Source organism: Gambusia affinis, linkage group LG07, assembly GCF_019740435.1.
Source record: "Gambusia affinis linkage group LG07, SWU_Gaff_1.0, whole genome shotgun sequence".
Classification (NCBI taxonomy): Eukaryota; Metazoa; Chordata; class Actinopteri; order Cyprinodontiformes; family Poeciliidae; genus Gambusia; species Gambusia affinis.
The window spans coordinates 28,210,460-28,222,059 of NC_057874.1; the positions used below are offsets into that span (position 1 = coordinate 28,210,460).

General features: G+C 41.7%; 1 protein-coding gene across 1 annotated transcript; it reads left to right on the forward strand.

The window, feature by feature from the left end:
• The first annotated feature begins 673 nt into the window (after window positions 1-673).
• Window positions 674-2,726, forward strand: wu:fb55g09 (coiled-coil domain-containing glutamate-rich protein 1). The gene has a single exon (XM_044121758.1). It carries the CDS (start codon window positions 1,056-1,058, stop codon window positions 1,662-1,664), a length of 609 nt encoding a protein of 202 aa, XP_043977693.1. The 5' UTR covers window positions 674-1,055; the 3' UTR covers window positions 1,665-2,726.
• The last annotated feature ends 8,874 nt before the right edge of the window (window positions 2,727-11,600 follow it).

Here is an 11,600-nt window from a genome sequence, read left to right on the forward strand (position 1 = left end):
AGATGAGTTTCTCTAAATCTTGCTGGGACATTGGTCTTTTAGTCCTGGAAATGTTCTTCAGGTGATAAAAGGTCGACTTTGTAACTGTTTTTATGTATTTCTGGAGGTTCAGAACCAGATTTTAGGCTGTAATAACTGAAGCTACATGCTGACTCTATATCGTTCCTCTTTCGGTCCACAGATAATAACTTTAATTTTGTTATTTCCAGTATTTTTATACAATGTTTCTGAATTTTAAAGTATTACGGATAAAAAGTTTATTAGTTAGTTCACAACGTCTCACTATATTAATAAACATAATAACTTAATTTTAAAATTCAGTAGTTGTTTAATTTGCCTTTAACCTTGCAGATTTAGTAGAAGGTGCTCTAATGTGCTGCAGCAGCCATAGAGCTGCTGGGTTGTTGTTGTCAGACAGGATGGGGGTGGGGGGCGGTAGCTGTGGATCAGATTACAGCAGCTATAACCGAACCGGACTGAACCATCATCAGGCTGCAGGGGGAGTTACGCTCTGTGCTGGAGACAAACGGCTCCATCCGTCTGGGTCCAGAGGTCCAATTCTCAGCAGATTCACTGAGACCTTTGACCTTCAGTCTTGTTCAGAGGGTTAAGCCTCAACAGGAGGCGCCTGAAGGCACCGCCCCCCTCCCTCTGCAGGAGTGGACCGGTCCAGCTCTTTATGTTGGCTGTGAGGAGGAGGAAGAGACACATCCAGTCCTGTCAGAGCAGAGAGCATCACACTCCCTGACCGGACTCCAAGCAGCCCGACGTTCCCTGAACGCCTCATCAGTTCACTGCATTCACTCTGCACCCGATCCAGCAGCTGATCCAGCCTTCAGACAGGAGAAGAAGAGACATCAGGGGGGCCAGAGAGTCCGACCAGCAGGCAAGCTGCGGCTGCAGGTGGAAGAAGAGCGGGCGATGCACCAGCCAAAGCCAGAGGTCAAGAAGAAAAGAGCCAGAGTGGTGAAAAGGTAGAGCGACAAAGAGGAGGGTCAGCCGTGATCTGAAGCAGAAGCGATGTGAACAGGAGGAGGCGGCGAGAAACATAAGAAATGCTCTCAGAGATCATGTGTAGGAGGATCTTCCAGCAGCAAAGGCGGCAGGACGAGAAGCTGAAGGACGTCGACGTCCGCAGGAAGAGCGGCGAGACGCCTGGCTGGACGGCCGGCTGGACCAAGAGCTGCAGCGGCCGCCTGCAGAGCCGGAGGCAGGGGGGGCGCAGGGCGCGCCTGCCCCGCCACAAGCCCCGCCCCCATCGCCCGCAGCGCCCCCGCAGGCCGCTGCGGTCCCTGCGTCCGGTCAACATCCAGGGTAAGGGGGCCCGGGGCATGCAGGCCCCCCAGAACACCAACCAGTTTCTGATGCAGGAGAAGTACCAGATGCAGCAGCTGCGCTCCGACTCGGTGGGTGGCGACAGCGGCTGCAGCTCCGACAGCGACCTGGAGCTCACCGACATGGACTCATACCTGGGCGTCCTGGAGAACGCCAGAGGCGGCCTGTTGGACGGCCCCGAGCCGCTGCCGTCGCCAGGACCACCGGGGCCGCGCATCTTCCTGCAGGAAGACAGCATCCAGTACGTCCCCTCGGAGGACGACTTGCAGCTGAGCCACAACTTCATGCAGAGGGACTTTGCTCAGTTCTGCGACTTCCTGGCAGCGTGAGGACGACCTTGTGACCGTAGGAGGCGCTGTTGCATTTTAACGCAATGCTTAAAAAAAGGGGGGGATCAAAAGAATAATAAAATAATAACAATAATATCTGATCACTAATATTATGACTACCTTTGGAAATATTTACATAGATCTGTCACAAAAAACAATTTTTCTGGATGATAAATTGTCCTAGAAGTTATTGCAATAAACAATAATATTGTTGTCATAAAACCATTTTTAAGTATTTTATTGCTAATGGTTTAATAATGCAAGGACAAATTCTCAAAGATTAAATTCTAATGAATATTTAACACCTGAACTGAAAGACATTTTAAATATCCAAAATATACAAATATAGCATATAAAATAATTTATGAAGTGTGTGAAAAATATTGTCCTTCACAAAAGGGCCAGTTGAGACCAAAGACTTTTGTCACCCAGTGTTTGAAAAGAGAAAAACAATAAATCAAACAAATTGAATATTAATTTATTGTGTGATAAATTGATTTATTGCAACACAAAACAATTAAATACTTGAGTAGTAGAGTTTAGTATTTTACAATAAGTTTCTGATAAGAGCTTTCATATTCAGTGACTGTATATATTATATATTCCCTGATGGTCATAATCTTTGTGGTCAAATGTTACTTTTGGTTCTTTTTTTGTTTTATTTTTCCTTTTGCGTTTGTTTCTATCCGCCCTGCAAACGATATGTTTGTGTTAAAATGCAACAGCTCCTCTTATGGTCACAGAATATGTTGTAACACCGTCCAGTTTACAGAATCTGACCGGACTCTAACCGAACCGAACCAAGATGGACCTGAGTTATTGTTTTCTACCATTTTTATTTGTGTTTCTCCTGTCTTTGCTGTGGACATTCGGACATAAACGTCTCCGGTCTCTGAGGCGTCTCTGTCTCTTGCTGTTGAACACAAAAAGAAATGGTGGGCATGAGCCCCAACAGCCAATCAGCATCCAGCTGGCCAGATCAGGCTCAGATGATTGGCCGATGAGAACTCTGTGACGCTTTTTACTGTATGCAGAATGGAAATAAATAAATGTTTGCTATTATGACTATCTTTGTGGATTTACATGAGTGTAAATGAAGAATTACTACAACAATAAAACGATAACATTTCACATAAAACCAGTTATAGAGCTTTAAAACTCCAAAATCTTAAAACTCAAGACATTCAAGGCACAAAAATTATGACAAATATTTCATCAACATAATAAAAATAACATTAAAAAATAAATGCATAAAAATCCTGAACACTTGACGACCAAGCTATGAGGAATTCAACAGATGGTGACCATCTACATCTGATATTTATATATTCATAATTCATGTAAAACATAATCGGATGTATGAAAAGCATTAAAAAATTTTTCTGGCTTCCCTGACATGAAGGGCCTGTATTATGTAAAATTTACTTTTTTGAGCTTTACATAATTCTAATATAAAAATAATGTTATTTCCTCAAAAACATAACTGAGCTGTTGATTTGATTCTTTCATGCATGTTTGGGAAATCCTTTAATCTCCATGGCAACCATTCAGCTGTGCAAAACAGCTAGGTGGATTTAGCTAGACCCAATTTCAACACGTTAAATCAGGAAGCAAAATTTCTTTTTAAGTCATATTTGATATAATAGAGCATTTTGATAACAACTGATTTGATTGTGCTATAAAATGGCCCTGTGTGCCTGGAAGATATATAACAAGGGGTTTAGCACAACCCACATATGGAGGCCTCAGTCCTCGACGTGGCTGTTGCAGGTTCGATTCCCTGCCTGGCGACCTTTGCCGCTTGTCTTCCCCTTCTCTCATTAACCACTTTCCTGTCAATTCACTATCAAATAAAGGCCACTAGAGCCAGTAAAAGTGGTGCTTTAAATGGACTTAAACACTGAAGGTCATGTGATCACCTACAGATGAACATTTAGTTGTTGGCAGTAGTGGCTCAGCTAAACACAACAGCAGACCAGGTGTATGAGGAGAAAAAATTAAAGAGCAGAAAGTTAAAAATAACAGCAAATGATGCTAACTGGAGAGTAGTAGGAGAAAGTGGCAGAGTGAGGAAAAGAAAATGGTCCGTTTGTCCCAGCAGGCAGAGGTCCTGCCAGGAGCAGGTTTGACCTCTCCAGCACGACCTCTGACTGTGGAGCGGGTCACACACACACACACACACACACACACACACACACACACACACACACACACACACACACGCACGCGCACGCCTACACACACACACACACACACACGCACACACACACACACACACACACACAGTGACCCAGGCTCTGTTTGTTCTGCTGCTTATCTAATCTCGTTCAGAGACTCAGGGTCTCTCTCCACCACAGCAGTGGGGGCCAAAATCCTTCAGTCGCAATTGGAGCACCAAAAAAAGTATCTTAATATTAACTTTTTGTGCTTTTTGTTTTATTTATTAATAATAAACTAAAGTCAAATTGTACATCACACCAGATAGGAAACATAAAAAGTTTTCTGCAATTCTGCTGTCATAAAGCAGGCCCATAGTTTTTGAGTATTTTAGGACTTTTAAGTATTTTAGACCAATGAAGGAAAACTGTTAAGATGTTATTTATCTGTAAAAAAAAATCTTGGTCTACAAGATGAAAACGTGTCCATTGGTCCATTTCCTATGCTTACATTTAGATCCAGGGCCACAGAAAATTGTTTGGAGTGCAGTAAAAGGCCCCTGGGCCACACTTTGGACACCCCTGCACTACAGCCTCGTTGTTTCACGGTTTCTGCTTTGTGAGCCGAGCTGTTGCAATGTTTCATTTGTGTGTCAGCTGCCTCTGTAGACAGGAAGTGAAGTTGATATGATGAACAAATATCAGAAATGCTGTGTGTGTGTGTGTGTGTGTGTGCGTGTGTGTGTGTGTGTGTGTGGGACACACTTTCCCTGCTAACCACGCTAGCAGAGATCTGCAGGCAAACAGAAAAAACATACAAAGTTTACGCTTCAGTCCAAAGGTCCTTTCTGCTCGTGTCAAAGCAACTTGTTATCTTTTAACAAGTCAACAGTTCTCTAAAGGACTTTTTCCAGATTTTCCTTTGAAAATGAGTCAATATGTAGCTGACAAAAAACAGAAAAGATAGAAACATCTTGGAAGAAAAATACGAATGAAAGCTCAGCCCAGGATTTTCAGCTCTGCACACATTAACTGAAAAATCTGAGCTATTGAGGTAAAAGGGCAGCGATCCAAAAACAAGTTGAGGCAGACCTGCAGCATAAAGGACGGTTAGGAGGATCGCTGACACACAGCAACACAGCTTCATCACTGCAGAGGTGAGGGATTGTTTTCAGTCTCCTCTAGTCCTAAACTGTCTCAATAAACCAATCATAATGACCACAGATCTAATCTCCAACCCAGAACCCCAGAACCCCAGAACCCAGTCTGAACCAGGGTTATGATAGTTTTCAGTTTTATTTGACAGATTATCTGTCTTATAGCAAAACCGCCCTGACACACTCACAGTTTCAACAAATATGTAAAAAACATTTTTTTTTTTTTAGGAATGTTACATATTGCAGCTTTAAGGCAAATCTAAATATTCCAAACGGTAAACTTCTACATATTGTGATAAAAATACAACTAAATAAACATCCACCACATTTGACTGAGTTGGCATGAAGTGGGATGCACTAAGTTCAGTAAAACTTAGAAGATTTTGCTGGTCCAGTGTAGCAGATATTAACATTTTTAATGTAAATCTGTGATGACATGAACTTAGTCTGAACCCAACTGGATCAACAGTTTGTTGTCGATCGTTTGACCAGTTATTCCTGAATTCAGCCCCGTTTAAGGAGCTGCCAGTTGAAACAACACCATAAAAAGTGTGGGTCTGAAAAGACCGAAGCACATGAAGCCAGATGGAAATTGTGATGAGGGAACCTCGACCAAGGGAACCGAAGGAGTTCTGGTCACGTTTCAGAACATCTGAAGTGAATCACAGCCCAGATAGAGAACAAGGTGTTCCTTTATTCTTTAAGCAGAACCCTGAACCAATCAGATGGTGAGAGGTAGTTATTGTAGCTCTGCACTAACACTAGAAACCCTGGGAGAAACCTCCATTACCTCAGTGTATGTGTGAATGGGAGGTGTGTGTTATGAATACATGAAGCTGAGGGGGAGAAGGAGGAGCGGACAGAGTTAGATGCCAAAGTTTGGAGTGGAAAAGTACAGCCGTTTGTTCCACTAGTATAAACTTCCCTTTGGTTGCACAGCTCATCCAATCAGAACCCAGAAAAACACAGCAGGACCAAAACAAATCACAGCAACTCTCCAGAACCAGCTCCCATTTGTAATAAGATTTATTACCCATTATCACAGATTCCATACAACACGCGGCTTCCAGCTTGTGTTTCCTTATCCAACCCATTTTATCGTCTGAAGAATTTAACATTAAAGTTGCAGCATGTAACTTTAATGAAAAAAAATATTTTTTTACATATTTGTTAGATAATCTGTGAAAAATAAACTTCTCTGCCTTCTCCCAGTGCTAACTAGGAACAACAAATCAGAACCAGGAGGCGGGTCTTAGTGCTGTTAATCATTCCCATGCATGTGCTGCAGCTTCTTCCTGCAGCAGAGTCTGTCGTGAATGCTAAGGCTAGTCGGCATAGCAACAGATGATGGCAGATAAATGGTTCTTCTGCAATGGTGGTTTGTTTCTCCACCATTAGCACATTCAGTAACTAATTTTCTGTTGGCTAACTTCCTGCTAATGTCCAATTAGCTGCTAAATGGTTTTTCTGTTTCCTGGAAAGAGGAAGTCTGGAGATGTGACTCCGGGTTACTGCATACGTGTGAAGACATCAGGGTCAGGAGGTCAGGAAGAAGTTGCACTGAGTTGTTAGGTTGGGCAATAAAACAGGAATGTGTGAAAAACCTGTTCAGCTCATTTGTTTTGTTATCCTGACTGAACATTCCTACTCTTTAACTTTTCATTTTGGTCCCCCATGTTTTCTTCGTTTATACCTATGAAACATGTTATGTCTGAAGAGGAATTATTTTTTAACATAATTTATCCAATGCTTAGCAGAACAGATATTTTGGGTATGGAGAAAATATCAGATTTTGAATGTGTGTGGAACAATAATTCCACACACATTCCTCAGGTCTATGAGGCTCCTGGGTTCTTCTCTGGGCACTTTGCTGTTCGGTTATTGATTGGATTTAACTGAATTGACTGGACCATCAAGCAGCTTTCTTGATGGCTATTTTCTTTCTTTAAAACAAAGTTTTGCTGTTTGCGATCAAGTGATCTCATAACCCCATTTTATCTTCAGATTCTTCTTGAAGAGGCAGTATTTTGTGTTTTCCAGCCACGTAGTACCATTTTATAGCCTAACTAAGTAACTATGCTAACTTCTGTTGTTATAAAAATGCTATACATATTAAGTGTGACTAAAAAGAAATTTTACTTTGTTATCTGACACCTTGAAATTGGGCCTCTGTCTCTTTAAAAACTTATGCTCTTTCTGATACTCCACTTCTAGGAAGCCCTCACAACATGGCTCCTCTATTAACCAAGTAACAACGTTTTTTTTAACCATTGTTGCACTGAGAAGAATATTGTATGAGTTCAGTAGGTGTTGCAACAGGTGTTTGCTAATTACTGCTGGTTAGTCTGAAGGAGCTGAGTGGGGGAGCAGCTGTGCCTTGAAGGTAGAGCTAGGGCCACTAAGCCTTGTTGGACAACTGAATGGTTGCCGTGGAGATTAAAGGATTTCTCACACATGCATGACATAATCAAAGCAACACGCATATGTTTGATGAGGGAATAATATCATAATATGATGTTAAGCTTAAAAAATGTCGATTTCACACAAGACTGCCCTTTAAATAATGTCTCATAGTAACGTTTCTCAATTCATTCTTCTATTATATATAGTCTGAAAATCCCAAAGCAGAAAAATGTTCCCAAATTATGACACTACCACCAGCAGCACCACAAATGATTGAGCCGAAGGAGGATGGGACCATGCTTTAACGTTGTTTCCACCAAGTTCAGTTGTGGCTGAGACTGTGGGATCAGTTTTTCCAGTCTGTTATTGTCCAGTTTTGGTGAGCTTGATGCTGTCACCTGACAGAATAAGGGCCACCCAAGGTGGTTTTCTGCTGCTGTAACAACACAAAGTGTAGAACAAAACAACCCAGAATAATCCAAATGTAAAACCAAGTGACAACCAAAACACAAAGAGCCTGGTTTAAATATCAACTGTTAGCATGCAGCATATGACTGAACACATTTAGTTTCTGATCCGTGGATAAAATGCTGGTAGTTTGATTCCACTGGTGTCAGTAGTATCACTAACTGTTCCTGTGGAGTTGTGGGCTGAGAATCAGACCTCCTGACACCCTCTGGTCTCTGTAAACAGGCCTTCAGAGACGTAGGCACTCCCATGGAGCAGCAAGTGGAGGAGGGGCTCTGTTGTTATTCTGGTAGCATGAGCTCAAAGCCGCTCTTCAGCAGGCTGCTGAATGTTTCACAGAGCTAACAATCCTCTTCAGGACAGATCAGGCCCAGAGCGGGCTTTCAGGCACTTCCCAGGACACCACAACCTAAAACATGTCTTCACAGTTCTGTCTCATTTATTCAGGCACTTCCCACGAAACCAGAGTTATCCTAAAGCTCACCAGGACACAACAGTTAGCTTAAAGGTTACCAGGACACAACAGTTAGCTTAAAGCTTCCCAGGACACAACAGTTAGCCTAAAGGTTACCAGGATGCAACAGTTAGCTTAAAGGTTACCAGGACGCAACAGTTAGCTTAAAGGTTACCAGGACGCAACAGTTAGCTTAAAGGTTACCAGGACACAACAGTTAGCCTAAAGGTTACCAGGACGCAACAGTTAGCCTAAAGGTTACCAGGACACAACAGTTAGCCTAAAGCTTCCCAGGACACAACAGTTAGCCTAAAGCTTCCCAGGACACAACAGTTAGCCTAAAGGTTACCAGGACACAACAGTTAGCTTAAAGCTTCCTAGGACACAACAGTTAGCCTAAAGCTTCCCAGGACACAACAGTTAGCCTAAAGGTTACCAGGACACAACAGTTAGCTTAAAGCTTCCCAGGACACAACAGTTAGCCTAAAGCTTCCCAGGACACAACAGTTAGCCTAAAGCTTCCCAGGACACAACAGTTAGCCTAAAGCTTCCCAGGACACAACAGTTAGCCTAAAGCTTCCCAGGACACAACAGTTAGCCTAAAGCTTCCCAGGACACAACAGTTAGCCTAAAGCTTCCCAGGACACAACAGTTAGCCTAAAGGTTCCCAGGACACAACAGTTAGCCTAAAGCTTCCCAGGACACAACAGTTAGCCTAAAGGTTACCATGACACAACAGTTAGCCTAAAGCTTCCCAGGACACAACAGTTAGCCTAAAGCTTCCCAGGACACAACAGTTAGCCTAAAGCTTCCCAGGACACAACAGTTAGCCTAAAGGTTCCCATGACACAACAGTTAGCCTAAAGGTTACCAGGACACAACAGTTAGCTTAAAGCTTCCCAGGACACAACAGTTAGCCTAAAGCTTCCCAGGACACAACAGTTAGCCTAAAGGTTCCCATGACACAACAGTTAGCCTAAAGGTTACCAGGACACAACAGTTAGCCTAAAGCTTCCCAGGACACAACAGTTAGCCTAAAGCTTCCCAGGACACAACAGTTAGCCTAAAGCTTCCCAGGACACAACAGTTAGCCTAAAGGTTCCCAGGACACAACAGTTAGCCTAAAGCTTCCCAGAACACAATAATTAGCATTAAGGTTTCCCAAGTCTCCATAGATAACCTACAGCAGCCCAGAACACCGCATTTGGCTAAAGGGTTCCCAATAAGTCATACCTAGTCTAAACCTTCCCACGTCACCAGATTTAGCCTAAAGCTTCCCAGAACTCCACAGCTAGCCATAAAACACATCTTCACTGCTCTGTCTCTAGATTCAGGTGTTACAGACTATTTCTGTATGTAAAGCAGAAGTCAAACCAGCACAAACACGCTGGAAATGGATTGAATCACTAACTCAGATTCATGCCAGTGTGACAGAAAGAGTCACAGTCCATATCTGCGTCGCATCACGTAACAGTAAGAATCCTATGAGCGGATTGGTTGGCTGTTGTTATTTTATCTATTTGCTAAATAAATCCTGGCATGTGAATGTAGCTTCTTTTAGCTGCTGAAGGAAACAGCTCCTCCTGCTGGCTGAAGACTGATAAAAATGTTAGTCTTCAGCAAACTGGGCTCACACTATGTCCAGAGGATGAAATTATTGTTGTATAAAGAAGTAGAAAAGCAGAGTTTATTGCTCCATCTGATTTATTACTGAGTCACTGACAGTCTAAACTCATTCAGCTCACTTCACTTTAGTTTATTTACCTTCCAAGAGCCTCAACTTCCTCTAAAGACTGGACAAAATGTTGGTAAAACAAGACAAACTGGCTTCTACTATAGTTTATTTATCTGGAAGAACTGCGATAGTGAACTCTTATCGTCTGAACGTTAAAATGCTTTGCTTAATTAAAAAGTTTAAATATGAAAAGAAAATTGACAAAAATCTGCTTTAGAAAGAAAAGAAAATGGGGTGAACGCTGCTGTTGTTTCAGAACCTCTGCTGAGCAGAAGTGGAAGACTTAGATTCGGATCCGAACTGTGATCCGGTTCAATTTAACTCCTTTGCGTCAGTTTCCAAGTAAAAAAATTGTTTTCAACTTAGAGATGAATTTCCGCACAGACGGGAGATGAGATGGAAAGAAATGCGTGGCGCCCTCTTCTGGTCGGTCTGGGTGTTGAAAACGCGGCTGAACCAAATGAACCAGTTAAAAAGAATGGAAATGACTCAAAAGCCACAAACTGTCTGAACGATTAGAGAAAATATATCATAAATATAATGTTTAGATTTTTAAAATGTTTTTCATGATATATTCAGATCCCTAAGGTTTATAACTTCATTCTAAACTAGTGGAAGAAATATCCTTATCTTCCTGATTTATCTTATCTTCACCTCATTTGGATTTATAGCTTCCTTAAAATAAAATCGATTAAACAGAAACCAAACAAAACTTTTTCAAATCAAATCTTAAGAAACAGCTTCTGTTCTCCTTCATAGTGATGCTGTACTGTTAAATGAGCTGCTGTATTTAATGCCAATAAAATACAATAGTTTGTTCTTGCAATGCGAGAAAATAGAAAAAAATTGTGGGAGTATGAACTTTTGGCAATCAGAAAAATAACGCAGTAAAATAACATTTAACTTTGGATCTGCTTTTTTTTTCTATGGAAAGACTAAATTGATAACAGCCCCCAAAAAACGGACTTTACATCTAAATCTGATTAATTTTTTCTACAAAATTTTATTTATGTAGCCAAAATATTATGTGGTCCATAACGTGAAAAGCGGCTCAGGGTCAGGCTGGATGATATGGCTGAAAAACACATCACCATATAAATGTGTCATATCGGTCAATATTGACAATTATTGATTAGTTTTTCATTTTAAATATCTGAAATGTTGCCAAACTGGTGGCATGACCTTTCCTGATTTTCTCTTCACGCCGTTATTTATTTCTGAGCAGATATGAGGCATGATGACGAAACATTAAACTGCTGCTGCGCAAGTTAGTCAACAGGCTGTTGCTAGGATACCAAAGAGCGAGTGAGTTGCTAGGTAACCAAAGAGTGAGCGAGTTGCTAGGTAACCAAAGAGTGAGCGAGTTGCTAGGTAACCAAAGAGGGAGTGAGTTGCTAGATAACCAAAGAATGAGTGAGCTAGTAGATTCCACCATCTTTGCTTAGCTGGCTAAAGTCTTTCCTTCGTCTACATCTCCCAGAATTCAGTTCTGGATCAGAGTTCAGTGAATATTCTATCTGATATTTTATCTATTAATATTGATCACAAATCTATTGTGATATA